Source organism: Fragaria vesca, linkage group LG2, assembly GCF_000184155.1.
Source record: "Fragaria vesca subsp. vesca linkage group LG2, FraVesHawaii_1.0, whole genome shotgun sequence".
Lineage (NCBI taxonomy): Eukaryota > Viridiplantae > Streptophyta > Magnoliopsida > Rosales > Rosaceae > Fragaria > Fragaria vesca.
The window spans coordinates 3944965-3959249 of record NC_020492.1 but is presented as its reverse complement, the minus strand read 5'-3'; the positions used below and the strand labels follow the sequence as shown (position 1 = coordinate 3959249).

Genomic DNA, 14285 nt, shown 5'->3' with positions numbered 1-14285 from the left:
ACGTACGTTAGTATATATATATATATATATATATATATATATATATATATATATATACATTTAAACATAGACGAGCAAGATCAAGAACGAGTTATATATCTAGTTTTCGTTTATAAGAATGATTTATTATTTCAAAAAAAAGAACGAGTCATATATATGAATTATAGCCATTTTCTCAACTCCCTACATCAAGTCCCCCACGTACAACTCATTTTACGCGTAATAGTGAGCTTTATAATTGCATGCTCTGCCGCCCATTGCACGATCGACTTGCTACTTTGCTTGCTACCTAACGAAGCTTGACACTGATGAAGTTTAACGAACAAAATCTTCGATATATTTAAAACCTTCTTGATATCGATAGATCTCTTGTTGATACACTAATTCTGAAATCTCTGATTATATTTCTATGCATGAGAAATATCTCCCTCTTATTATTAGCACCAGACTCTAGCCGGCTACAGAAGACTGCATTTTTCTTTTACTGGTATAGCTGGAAGTTTGGTACTGGGATGTCCATTCACTGTTCCAAGAGGCCAAGAGTGCACTTGTTTACGCCTTTTGAGACACATAATATTATTGAATAATTAGTATATACTACAATCTAATTATATATGTTGAGACTAAGGAAGCTTTGGCTAGGTTTCGTCTAATGTTCTAGTGTTGGATTTCCAGTTGTTGGAGTCTCTCCTCGATCTCTAAGATAACCGAAAAGACAAACAAAAGCAGAAGAGATAGAGAGGAACTAATAAGCTCATTTCTTCCGCGTAGTCCTCATATTTGACATTCATACGTAAGAGCCATCATTTAGTTTTCCTTTTCAAAATAAATCTACCACTTGATGATATAAAATCCCGATTTGCAAACAGAATATTGTTCATAAGGGAAAGTCTAGGGCATATTGCATGATAAATGGTAGATAGTGTTGCATTCTGGGTAGCAATGAATACTATGGAGTTTAAAAATATGTATCGAATGTATAGCTAGCCTAAAAAAAAAATTCAATTTGGAATATACCCAAAACCGTGTAGCATGTTGTGGCATATTGTAAGGGTGTTGGCTGTTGGGGAATGAATTAAGAACCTTTTTGTGGAGTATATTAATGAAAAATTTCCAAAAGGATGTTAAGTACGTGATCAATGTAATGAGAATTCGAATGAGGATGTATATAATATATGTGTGTGCACATACTTGTCCATTCCACTAAGCTCGGGAAAGTGAAACTGTGAAAGTGCTTACTTTCATATGTTTGGTAGATGCAAGGTTAATTAGGAAAATGGTTCCTCTTGCAAGAAACTAGAAGGCATGCTTGGGGAAATTTTCTATTGTACTTCTCCTAAATTACAATAATTATTTACGTTTTATCGTATAACACACTAATTAAAGCCTGGAAAACTCACTCTGTATTGAAGACGGTATATAAGTAGAATAGATATATCACATAATTTGTAAGAGGACTTTAAGTATAATGAATATATATAGGTAATCCTATAGCGACCGATGCGTTTTACACTTGTTCATGGTTTAATTAAGAGTGAGATGCAATGAAGGACTCATGCATGTGGAGGTGGAAAGTGACTTGGCTAATGATAGTATTAGTATCGGCTTTGAGTTGGATGTAACTGTGGAAGGATGCATTCTAGCTCTGATGAATCAGACTATATATTGGTAACATGATTCGAGCTTATTGTAGCCCATAAGAGGAGGCAAGGAAGGCTAATTGTATTACTTTGTATTGATCAAGTTTTATCAACAATACATTTTCCATTTCGTTAAATGGAAATCTGTTTAATCTCAACCTCTAATATTAGAGTAATAGTGTTATGATCTGATGGACAAAATTTACAGTATAACTTAAGAGTCAATAATCTGCACCCTTTCTGTGAGTTCTGTCTAAAAAGATAGAAACAAGTACCAAGTTTTTTTGCTCTCGTTGGCATGGGGCCTAACTCCTGATGCCCCGGAAACAAGTTTGGGACTTGAACAGTTTTGCTAATTAGTTGACAAACATAGTCTTATCCTGCTGGGCTTTCTAATGCTAAGCCATCATGTATAACTCAGAAAACAAGCATATTATACCAAAAAGAAATGTGAATGTTAAGCTTAACATACAGGGTATAGTTGGTGGGCCTTTTTTATTTTACACATATTTACACTTACTTTTAGTCATTAAATTGAAATGCTTTGTTAATTTTGATTAATTCATGTATGATGTGATAAATGATGTGGAAACAATTTTTTTTTAATCAGGACTCAAATGTAAAAGTATGTCATTTGTTTCCTTTTGAGTTAGAAATTGGTCGAGTATGAAGATAATGTTGAAAGTTGAATGGACCTCACCACCATATACGATGAATATCTTGATATCGATGTTAAACCATTTTACCCAACAAAAATGAATATTGGTGAATCTCTTCATGACAAAAATTAGGGTGATTCATGCCAAATGGAAACCAAGAGTTCGGATTTTCAATCGAAGTCCTTGCATGTTTGAAGAATTATTCACACATAAGACTGATAAGAGTTTGGATGAGAAACTTTATCCAATTACAAGCTAAGAGTTTTGTTGCATTTTTGGTTTGTGAGGATGGTGGTACGGCGTAAAAGATATATATAGAAAACTAACGTTGGGTTTTCACAGCTATCACTATGCTTCATTATATTTGAATTTCAATATCATGATCTATTATGGGATGAAATTATACAAGCTTCCATTAACAACAGGTAAATGATATCTTCAGTGTCTAATATTGCTTATAAGGCTTTATTTCCGACAATGGGCCTCAATGCCACTAAATCAAACTACAAAGACTAATAATTTTCTTATAAGTACTAGCTGCTAGCAGCTCAACTCCTAGTACATTCTAATGTTTCCTCCACAATCAGAGCAAGTCTTGAACTCCGATGCCTATTCCGTTGTTAACGACAGGAGCGTACATCCACAGCTCATCAGAGCTTAAAAGCTGCAAATCATTTCCAAAACCAGTTATTATCACTAGATATTAAGTTATTATAACATCAAGCTAGCAGTAGTGTTATGCTGATTATTAAATGTCAGACAATTTTTCCTCTCTTTTATCTGATATTACCTTGATCTGAAGCTGTAAGAACTTCACATACTCAACAGTTTCTTCCAGCATTGTGCTGATATCAACCTGCAGTATCCAAAATACCAATTAGTATGAGAACTTTGCATGAGACCTACGAATTAAAAATCACCTCATTATATATCCTATGCAATTTACCTTTGTTCCATTAGGTACAAGATTCTGCAGAATTCGCAGCCTTGAGTTTATTTTGTCTCTTCTTTTCTGTAAGATTTATATAATAACTTAGGTCAGTTTTATTGATGGAAAGCATTTGGTTTTCAAGTATGAAAGAAATGGAAAATTTAGTAATATATGTACCAGCACTGTCATGGACTTACCTTTGCATATGTTCTTTGTGGATCAATTGCTAATTCCCTACTGCTTCTCGCATTTGGACTCAAATCCTGTTGAGGATTAGCATTCATGGGTTCATCATCCCCTGAGCTGCAACTATCTGCAATATTTCTAGTTAAGACCGGCTTTTGATTTGTCATCTTTGACTTCACATTCCTCTTGTTCTTCTGGACCTATACAACATCAAGTGTGGTAAATAGAGATGCTCACTTGCAAACAAAGTGCATCACCATTATATTCAACATATGCTTGCATACTATTCTGTACTTACATCATCTACAGAAGTACTGCAGGGCCTTTTCTTAGAATTCTCAGACACAACTTCATGATCTCCCACATTGCAATTTCTCATTACTTGGTCCATACCTGCATTTTCTTCACTTTGACTGAAAAAAGAGTTGGTGGTACTATTGGCATCCCACGGATGAAAAGCTTCAGGGTTATGGTAATTTGTTGCCATAATTCTGCGAGAATAAAGATTAGCAATGCCTTCCATGTCCTTTGCTGTTGAACATTCATGGCTGCTGGGAAAATTTGCAAATGAAACTTGAGAGCTTGAAGCCTGATAATTCAGGTCATTTGATGAGACAGAACAGTAATCAGCAAGCAGCTGGGACATGATCAAATCTTCATCCTCGAACATGTACAATCCCTCTGGAACAAATGCTTGATCTTCCATATTGATCAAATTTTCTATTTGGTGCTGAAAGACTAAGGTTTGCTTGATGCTATGGAGCAAAGGAGATTAACTAGGACATATTTATAGGCAGCGGGTTCCATATAGTATATGTTTTTCTTGTGATGAATCATTCTGAAGTACTAATAAACAATAGCAGTACTACATTTTAAACTGTCCCAAATCTTTAAGCAATCTGCAGAGACCTTGATGGGGTCTAGTACAGCTAAGTTCATTGACAACTTCGGATTAAATCAGTACCGTTCAGCTAATCAAGGCATTTTAGGCAGCTCTGATTTTCTGCAGGGTGTTTTTTATGGTAAACAGGTTCCCTCTTTCGCAGGTGTATATATAACAAAATAAAAAATAAAAAAATACTTGAAAGATTATTGGCTTTTCACGTTGACATCATACATATGAGAACTTTATCAATATGCTCAATTTTTGATTAAGCGACTGCAAAATTTTCTGGTCATGAAACGAACACTGTTTGTAACTACATAATTGTTTCATCATGGTCTGATCTCTAACCACACTTTATATGAATCTGTGATCCAACAAATAAGCTCATGTTGCTTGATGGGCAATTTCTATCTATTTGATCTTCATAAACTTTTGAATGTGCGGCCGTACGTGTCACGTGACATGTAGGCGCTATTAATCATAATTCATAGTTAGAACTTAGAAGGTATATATATATGTATAAATGATGTGACATGGAAAATAATTAAACTAGTGAGTAATCGATCAGAGTAAACATTTTTTCTTTGAACTTGCACTGTTGCGATGCTACATCACAAGGAATAGCTTCTTCTATTTCTCCTTTGTGGCATGATCATGTTTATGCGATATGAGAGATGCTGTGTGGTTTGGATATGCTCTAAGACAAGCTTCCTTCCACTAAACAATGAAGCAGTACTGCGAAGTTAATTAATTGGTGACAAAATAAAATAAGCGTTGAAGAATTCTATAAAGTCAACACCTATCTATTTTAATTGTGAAGAACAATGGATGTCGACTGTTCTACTAAAAAGAAATGGAAGTCAACAACTTTTCACAGAAAATATCAAATTGAAGATCATAAGTCAGCTAATTTAATAGTATTAGACCAAAAATACAATACAACTCAAAATTGTTCGATGAAACAAAAGTTAAATGAGCAGCAATGAAGTCAACTAGTTGAATAATATATAGCCAAAAAAAAAAAAAGAAGTTGAGAAACAGCAAAGTCAGCTCCAAATTTTATTAGCAAAATCCTTGGGAAGTTAGAGTCGTATATGGCACAAAATAAGATATAAGATTTCAGTTCTTCTCAGTATCATGTGTCTATACCACAGTTGTAGGTGCCGAGATTTTATTCCTTCCAATGTGTAGTGTCAAACTCTAGTATATATGAAAAACAATAATCAATCTTTTCCTTTTCTTTGGATGTGTAATGCGTCATGTGAGGTTCAACGAACAACACATATTCCAGCTTTGTACTAGCTAGTCTTCCAAATTCTCTATTCTTTCGTTTTGTTATTCTTGCTTATTTTCATTGAGTTTGAGAGCGAGTGGTGTGATTTGTTTGTAAACCTATCACCCCTTGTAGTTGGTGTTGGCTTGAAAGCTCAAACACCAACATATCAAGACATAGAAAGGCAAAGCACAGTATCCATTTTAGCCAATATATGAGAATAGAAGGCAAAGCACAATTCTATATATTTGGCATTATAACTTTAACATACGTACCAGCAGGAACCAAAAGTAGTGACATAGCTGGTATCAGGTAACATTGTGACTCAGGTGCACACATAAATTGAGTAACTGGGGTACTTGAAGGGCGACCAAATCAAAACCCTAGCAATCACGAAACCCTAACCCTACGCCACACCTCAAAACCCTAATTTTCCGCCGGAGATATCTTCCGCTTCTGCCTTCAGTTTCAAGTTGGGGCCGGCACAAACAATCCGCCACGATCACTGAGTAAGCATGCGAGGTCGAGAAGTAATTTGGGTCAGAATAACCCGTGGGAAAGATATCGGTGATGTTTCTCTAAAAATTATTGTATGCACGACGTGTATTTACACGACACAATATTAACCATTCATAACAATTCATATGTTTGACCACTATGTTTCTGTATTATTTCTTTTAATCCTGATCATTCATGTATGTACGTATGTGAAGATGCACGCCGTGTACTAAAAATGCTCTGAATGTTTCTCTTTTTTTCCTTTTCCTAGTCGGGTTTTTCTTTTTCTTTTTTAATACTTTTCCTAGTCGGTTTCATGCTTCTTCATCTTATAAATAGCTCCACGATACCCTAAACAATTCCAAAACCCTAATCCTTCGCTGGCTATGTCTTCCCCTTCCGTCTTCAATTTCAAGAACTTTGCACCCGGTGAGGACAGCCCCTCACAATCACATCAAGTGAGGTCGAGAACTGGATCGGGTCAGAATGGCGCAGAGGCCAACCCGTTTTCCTCGGTAAGTGATGGTTTTAGCAATATGGAAATTGATAATGATATTTGCTATGTGTTTGGTTCTAGTCGTATTGATTCTAAATCAAATTTTAATTCAGGAGGGCATCATATGGGCGAAGGCAATGTGGTTTCTAAAGTTTGCATGGAATCTGAGAAAGTAGAAACCAGTGCTTGCAATGTAGCCAAGTGTCAGGGTGATAATGTAACCGCTGTTTATAGTAGTAATAGTACTACTGCAAATAACTGTGGAAGTAGAGACCGTGACAACTTATTTGCATCAGGTTTTGAAGATATGAAGAGGAAAGCTTTTCGATTTTCTGTGGATGGTAGTTCAGTTAGGGCAAAGCCTCATCGACAACGTAGAGAGAAGAGTAGAACGAAAAATAAGAAGAAAGTTATTGGTCATCATGATGTATTGGTTATATCTCCCAATGTCACGAATGTCACTACTTATGCTAGGCATGGTAACTGTCAAGCCTGTGCGGAGTTTAGAACCAAGGGATACGAAGCTCATTGCAATAATGATTTCTTAATAGCACAACAGTATTACACACTGGGAATAGAATCTCTACGTGCAAGTGAAAGATCATGCTGCCTCAAGCGTCTTTCGCAATGCTATAGCGATCGTGCAGCAGCAAGGGTGTCTCTGGGAAGGATAAGGGAAACTTTAGCGGATGCTTTGATGGCTATTCAACTGGACCCCGGGTATCCTGATGATCGTTAGGGCTGCAAATTGTCATCTTCTTCTTGGGGAGGTTGATCATTCACTGAAGTACTTCAATGAATGCTTGGAGTCAGAAACTGTTGCGTGTTTGGACCGGAGAGTTGTAATAGATTGTGTTGATGGCATAAAAAAGGCTCACAAAGTGGCTGAGTGTACAAATCGTTCCGCCTCGCTTCTGGAAAAGAGAACTGCTGATGCTGCTCTTAGTGCCTTTGGAATAATTTCTGAGGCTTTGTGTGTTAGTACATACTCGGAAAAGTTACTTGAAATGAAAGCAGACACACTGTATTTGTTAAGGAGGTATGAAGAGGCAATTCAAGTGTGTGAACAAAGTATCAATTTTGCGGAAATTAATTCTTTTCGTGTAGAAAATATGGACGGTACTTCTGGATCTGAAAATTACCTATTTGCTAGGTTGTGGAGGTTGATTTTCATTTCCAAAACTAACTTTCAGCTGGGAAGGTATAGGGAAGCTCTTTGTTTCGTGGAGCAAGTGAGATCTATGAAAGACGAGTATGGAAGTAAGAATATGGAATCATCAATGTCAGCAGCTGTCACTATAAGTGAACTGTTAAACCACAAGATTGCAGGTAATGAAGCGTTTAAAGCAGGAAGATATACAGAAGCCGCGGAGCATTATACTACTGCTTTATCAAGCAATATCGGTTCTCGCCCATTTGCGGCAATTTGTTTGTGCAACCGTGCTGCAGCACACCAAGCTTTAGGTCAAATTATGGATGCCATTGCAGATTGCAGTCTTGCAATAGCTCTTGATGAAAATTATGGTAAGGCAGTTTCTAGAAGAGCTACCTTGCATGAGATGATACGCGACTATGTACATGCTTCTAGTGATGTCCAAAGGCTTGTATCTATACTGGAAAGCAATCTGATGACAAGGCCAAAGAGTCTACCACCAATGCCTTTGCAGAAAAATTACAACAGGCTCGTCGACGCTTGCCATCACTTAATGAAAAGGCTAAGAAAGGAATCCCCTTGAATTTCAACCTCATTTTGGGGATTAAACCATCTGACACAAATTCTAATATCAAGAAAGCGTACCGCATGGCAGCTCTCAAACATCATCCTGACAAGGCTGGCCAGTTCTTGGGTAGAAGTGAAAACCGAGATGAAGAGCTACTGTGGAAGGAAATCTCGGCGGAGGTTCAGAAAGATGCTGACAAGCTATTTAAAATGATTGGAGAAGCTTATGCAGTACTATCAGACCCGAGCAAGCGCTCAAAATATGATTTTGAGGAGGACATGAGAAAAGCAGCAAATGAAAGGAAGGAACAACGCAATTTTAGAGAACGTTCAGATTTTCATAGTCCATACAGCAGTTACAGACCTTCCGATTTTCAAAGTACTAAAACAACCAGCAGTTTTGGGAAGCCTTCATACTCTGGGTGTCCAAGCAGATCCAGTAGTCATAGAAGATATGGTCGTAGGTCCCCCTTTGAGAGAACATGTCCGGATGAAAGAGAAAGTTGGAAGTCATATGGTTGATCACAATCTACTCCATGGCAAAGGTGACTTACAACATATGAGATTTTTTTGTCTATATTTGTGCTCCATCTGATCAATGCATGTTCTTTATTTTCTTTCCGTCAAGAATTCAAGATCACTGCAATGTTTGAATATGTAATACAACCTGCTTGATGCACCACTGATCTTCGCCAAGGACGTACTAATGGTTATGGAATAAAAATTTACTTGTATTCAAGTACTGAATGGCTCATTTCTCCTTGTCTATGTTTTATTTGGTCGAACATATGTGTCGATTTGAATCCGATTATATATGTAAAATGAGGCAATGCAGTAACATTTGAAAGCTGATGGATTGACCTACCAGCAGCATCCAATGTATGTGTTAATATACACTCAAAGATGTGAGTTACAAAGCAGATCGCACTAAAGCTATCTAAGTTTTGGAAGTTACTTAGTCGAGCTCATAATCTCATATTGTCATATGAAGCAGATACTTCGCTTCGAACAGTTATGATCTATACGCTCAGAAGTTATTTTAGCTATCTCAATTGAAATGGTTTTCAAACCCTAAGATTTAAGGAAAATACAATTGAAAATTTGAAATAGGTAAGGTCTAGATGCTTTTAAAATAAAATTCAGGTCAAATTACGAAAAATTTCGAGTTTGAAGACTTTTGCGCCATCTTAACGTTAGTACTCTCTAAATCTGCTTTCAGCTCCAACGTACTTTGAGGGTTGATGAAAAGATAGTCTTAAACCTTTTTGGCAAAGACCCTAAAGTCTAATTCCTTGTTTGATTATGTTTCTAGGTCCTAGCAGCCTTGGGTTTCCTAGAAGTAGTCTCTGATATATGCCTATGGAGATCTAGTACATTAATTGATCAAAGTTTGAGAATCTTGAGCCCTAGCTATATAACTAACGAGACCCTGAAGGAAAGGAGATTGATGATGATGATGATCCCGAGGGTCCTCAAGAGATCGAGGCCTTACAGCAGATGGGTCGACACAAAGCTTCCGGACCTCCCCAGAGACATCCTTGTCGATATCATTCTGAGATTGCCTCTGAAATCAATTTGTTCCCTCCAATGTGCCTCTAAGATGTTGAACAAAGTAGTCGACAACGATTTTGTTGCGCAGTGGCGTCTACATAATGCTATTCCTACTGGTCATCAAATACCTCATCTTATGATTCTTGCAAGATCATACAAAGGAAACAACAAAGAAACGAATGTTGGAAAATAATATTGGACGTTGCATTTATCTTTGTCTGCATAAAATAGTTTTGAGATTAACTTGAATATAATCAGTAGAAATATAAATGTAAAACTCTATCCTGTTATCTATTGAGGTGTATGTCTCTCATTAGAAGTTGGAGACTTATCAAGTTGATTAACCTGATCAACATTGAGTTCTTGAGATAAACCTAAAGACTTGTATCTGATAAACATTAAGTGAACTCGGACTCCTTATGGGATGAGCACGAGTTATGTTTCTAGGCCACTATATATACCAGTAGAAAGTCCCTATGCTAACTACGCTTTTCCTTTGAGAAATAACAGTCTCATTCTGTGAAGAAACAAATAGTATAGCATAGAAGATTTTCCTTGGTTTTGTGTATTATGAGATTGCAGTTGTGTTGCTGAGTTGCTGAGAAGATGACTACCGTGAATGGAACCCCAATTGATGCTGGTCCTTATGGTAATCACCTAGAGCAACTAGGAAACTCTTTAAGCTATTGGTTTATGATTTCTACAGTACTGTGTTTGTGTTTATTGTGAAACGATCTTGTCTTAAGATATTATGCAATTCAGTTTCAGGTATAATAACGAAGACCTTCCACCCACTTCAATATGGCAGCAACTTCTTGGAGATGAGAGAATATAGCTCAGAGATCATAGTAAGCCAGAAGTATAACTACCAGGTACATTGTATTTTCAGCAACTTGATTTGCTTTAAAGATGTTAGTTATGGAGGTCCAAGCTTCTTGTTGGATCCTCCAAAGAGGCAAGTTCTAGAGCTCCCGGCTAGTAAGGTTCCGGCCAGTATTGGACGTCTCCGAGGGCTTCTCGAGTGGCTTGCTATGGGATTTGATGACACAACCGGCACACTCAAGATTCTTCGTGTTTCCGGTAGGTCACGGTACAAGAACCTTGTGGCACAAGTACTAGAATTGGGCACAAGTTCATGGCGAGAGATAGTTGCAGTTCCTCCCTGTAATTTGAGCCACAAAAATGTGTCTGCATATGGAGACATGCATTGGTGGATTACCAGAAAACCGAGAACTAGAGAAGAAAGTAAAATAGTTTCCTTCGACTTCAAGAAAGAGGAGTTCTATCGGACTCCTCATCCCACATTAAGAAGTGAGGGAAGTCGCCTTAGTGACTCGAACTTGGTTAATCTGAGAGGATGCTTAGCCATTGTGGATGTTGTAGTTGTCAATCTCACGATCATCGATATGTGGGTGTTGAAAAACTATGAAGAGAAAACGTGGGTGCGAGACTACTGCTTCGAGTTTGACATCAGTTTAGGAGAAATTATTGGTAGTTGTGGTGTATGGGAACATGGTATATATTTCAAAGATGCAATTGGCACCGGGGCTCAGAACAGAGCTACGGCAATGTTTTTGGATCTAAGAGGTGTTAGCACTGGTGGAGTTCGAATGGAACTGGCGAAGTGTTTGTTGCAGGACTGGACTATCATCAGTTATTATACTGAGAGCCTCATTTCCCTAAAACATTACGGCAATTTGGTTAAACCGGAAGCATCTGATGAGTACCCAGAAGGAGCATGGTTTCTCTGAAAAAGTATCGCTTGTTGATTAGATCAGAAGTGGAACAGTGGAAGAAAATGCCCAAACAGCTTTTGTCATCTTGTTTGGGTGCTCGTGTGTGCCTTGGTCAAAATAGGATTGAAATAAAACAAAGGAAGAATTCCTACTATTGATTTACGTAAAAAAGGGGGCGGGTGGTTGGTTGGTTGAAATTTTGGTCATGGAATTTGCTAGGTATGCTATACCGTATAGCAGAATTTTCCCATAACAATGCCTTTAGATTTTCTCAATATCATAACAGTCACGTTATATAACTATACACTAATGCAGAAATAGGCATATCCAAATGGTCAGTGAATCAGTTTGAGTCTTGTGTATGTAAACCCGGTTATTTATGGATCCTTTCTGCAATTCCATAATACCCTCAACTGCAGGCGATATAAAAATTCATTGCATTCGGGGCAGCTCCCTTCTAGCATATTTTTAAGTTTATTGATCAAATAGAATGAGCAGAATTTCAAAACAACCCAGTTCAAACAACTCAACCTGCTTCTCCGATTCAACTTCACATAGATGCAGAAAACAATGGAAAATGAGAAGAAAGGGTCAATGGAGATACCTTTATAACATTGTTATCAACGCTGAATTGTAAATTTCTACTCTGATGTCCATTTGTATGTTTCACTAACAACATGAAGCATGTCCAAACAAAAACAAAACAAAAAAGGGGAACATTTACCAGCAGAAGCACAAAGACAAGGGCCGGAAGGTCTAAATTAAGAGGATAATACACCATTGCCTGTATTCCACCATACATCATATACGATGATTACTGCTGCTCACCATCAGGAGTCTCCTCGCCAAAACCCCGTTGCACTAATCTGTAATACAAAATACCCATAGTTGCCATGCATGCCCTGCACAAGTATATACACACTTGCATTAGCAAAATCAGTTTATTCAGACAACGCCTTTTTCGTCTCATTTTAAGAATTAAGTGAGCATAGGGCAGAAAAGACATCAACCAGACAGGAAACCAGGATTCATTGACATTACATGATTGCTATGACAAGAAGTATTTTTCTTGGATCCATTCTCGATGATTTTTGATGTCTTGGACGACCTTCTGGTGCATCTGTTGCAATTGATCCATCTTTCCGCTGGGGCGCAGTCACTGGCAGAATTGGCAATGAACTTCCCCAGAAAGGAAGCAATGCTCTAAGAAACTTGTGTCGGAATGGGCCTACAGTTAAATTTCCTGTGAGTTTACTTCATGAATGAAAACTTATACAAGCTCCAAGAAATGAAAGAGAAGGCATTGACTACAACCACATAAAAGAGCAGCAAAACAGAAGTCAAGAGATGATTTCTCTGCTATTCTTTCTATTTTTAACGGGGAGACACCTATATTCTTTAGCTAAAGAAAGAAAAGGAGGGGAGAAGGTAATTTTCAATATCATCACTTCATCTAGGCTACGTAACCGATACTTTCCTCAAATTTGACTCAAGTTTCAAAAGGAATAGGAGGTAAAATAAAGCTAAGCATCACTTTACTAGGCTAAGCAAGTGATATCGTAAGTTTTTAGTATTCTACAGTTGCAATTAAGTCATTTAAATCTATTCCCAAGAAAATGTGATCCATTGATCTGCCATTACCACAAGTACACCTACAAGGAATTTAATAGTGTTTGGTCTACATCACCAATAAGATACAAATTTGATACGTGTGTATATTGCCACAAAATCACATTGCATATGCTTTACGACTTCCATCTGACATCATACATGCAGACAAATGTGCCACATGAGTAAAACATGCCAAATCAACAAATTTGATAACAAAGTTTTCAAACGATTTGAAGGAGGGACCTCATTGCTTCAGACAACAAAAGTCAATGGACGATTGAATGTAACGAGTAGCAAAATAAGAAGAAAAAAAAGAATTGATATATGTGATAAACTTGAACAAATGAATGTGTACTTTCCCATTGGACATAACTTTAACAGGTCTGATCAATTGAAAGATAGAAAGAAAATAGTAACTTAGCAATGGACAAAAAGTAATCAAAAAGAAAAGAAGATAGACACACAGAGAAAGTGCTTTCTACTTACCCCTCCGTGAATACTTTTTACGATTCCCGTCTTCATCGTCCGCATAATATGACATTTCTGAGTTTTGCCGCTCAACCTGGAATGCACCCTTTCGTGTTGTAGCACCAGGCTAGAGTCATTGCAACGAAAAAGAAACAGAATGAGATTATAAGACAATAAGAAAACTCCACAAGGAAATATTCGAGGCGTAAACGCACAAATGAGACACAAGGCCGTCTAAAGGGGTATATATATGAAAGGAAAAAGTTCTCACTAAATATATAATCAATTCAGTAGATAACAGAAAACTCCTCTTACACCAACTGGACTTGTGCTTTTTATAAAATTCCCAGCTGAACTAGTGCCTTCTATCTCCACTATGTCTGTCACTTGAAGTATAGCAGACCCTTCATCTTCTGCTAATGAAGATGAAGTTGCAATATTCTCCCGCCCTGCATCTGAGGAAAATGCAGGCGGCGGACTACGGGACTCTGACATTGAAACTGGATGATTTCCAAACAAGTTCTTTTCCAAGCCAGTCTGCATGACAGTAGGAGAAATCTATTCAATCCAACTGTAACTAAAGAGAGAGAGAGAGAGAGAGAGAGAGAGAGAGAGAGAGAGAGAGAAGAA

General features: G+C 37.4%; 3 protein-coding genes across 3 annotated transcripts in view; 1 reads left to right on the top strand and 2 right to left on the bottom strand.

Annotated features, from left to right (window-relative positions):
* Window positions 1–2882: 2882 nt before the first annotated feature.
* LOC101314153 (transcription factor bHLH84-like) lies at window positions 2883–4122 on the bottom strand. Its single transcript, XM_004292083.1, has 5 exons — window positions 3715–4122; window positions 3428–3616; window positions 3246–3311; window positions 3090–3155; window positions 2883–2963 (listed from the first exon to the last, which is right to left on the bottom strand). The coding sequence occupies exons 1-5, from the start codon at window positions 4120–4122 to the stop codon at window positions 2883–2885; spliced, it is 810 nt and encodes a 269-aa protein (XP_004292131.1).
* A 2337-nt stretch (window positions 4123–6459) lies between these two features.
* On the top strand, window positions 6460–8811 carry LOC101313864 (dnaJ homolog subfamily C member 7-like). Its single transcript, XM_004292082.1, has 4 exons — window positions 6460–7303; window positions 7383–7627; window positions 7763–8143; window positions 8191–8811. The coding sequence occupies exons 1-4, from the start codon at window positions 6460–6462 to the stop codon at window positions 8809–8811; spliced, it is 2091 nt and encodes a 696-aa protein (XP_004292130.1).
* A 3329-nt stretch (window positions 8812–12140) lies between these two features.
* LOC101291188 (zinc finger protein-like 1 homolog) overlaps window positions 12141–14285 on the bottom strand; it is a 4927-nt gene continuing 2782 nt past the window's right edge. Inside the window, exons 6-9 of the mRNA XM_004289755.1 lie at window positions 13971–14192; window positions 13674–13782; window positions 12618–12804; window positions 12141–12478 (exon numbers count right to left, since the gene is read on the bottom strand). Of these exons, the coding sequence (XP_004289803.1) occupies window positions 12391–12478; window positions 12618–12804; window positions 13674–13782; window positions 13971–14192 (606 nt within the window). The 3' untranslated portion in view covers window positions 12141–12390. The remainder of the gene's footprint in view (window positions 12479–12617; window positions 12805–13673; window positions 13783–13970; window positions 14193–14285) is intronic.

Bases quoted from the DNA above. Each gene is read 5' to 3' on its own strand.
- LOC101314153 (XM_004292083.1), bottom strand. From the start codon at position 4,122: ATGGAAGATCAAGCATTTGTTCCAGAGGGATTGTACATGTTCGAGGAT. The intron at 3,617-3,714 runs GTAAGTACAGAA...GATGTTGTATAG, and splicing joins GCAGTACTTCTGTAGATGAT to GTCCAGAAGAACAAGAGGAA. The intron at 2,964-3,089 runs GTAATATCAGAT...AATGATTTGCAG, and splicing joins TCTTACAGCTTCAGATCAAG to CTTTTAAGCTCTGATGAGCT.
- LOC101313864 (XM_004292082.1), top strand. From the start codon at position 6,460: ATGTCTTCCCCTTCCGTCTTCAATTTCAAGAACTTTGCACCCGGTGAG. The intron at 7,304-7,382 runs GTTAGGGCTGCA...GCTTGGAGTCAG, and splicing joins CCCCGGGTATCCTGATGATC to AAACTGTTGCGTGTTTGGAC. The intron at 8,144-8,190 runs GTACATGCTTCT...TATACTGGAAAG, and splicing joins ATGAGATGATACGCGACTAT to CAATCTGATGACAAGGCCAA.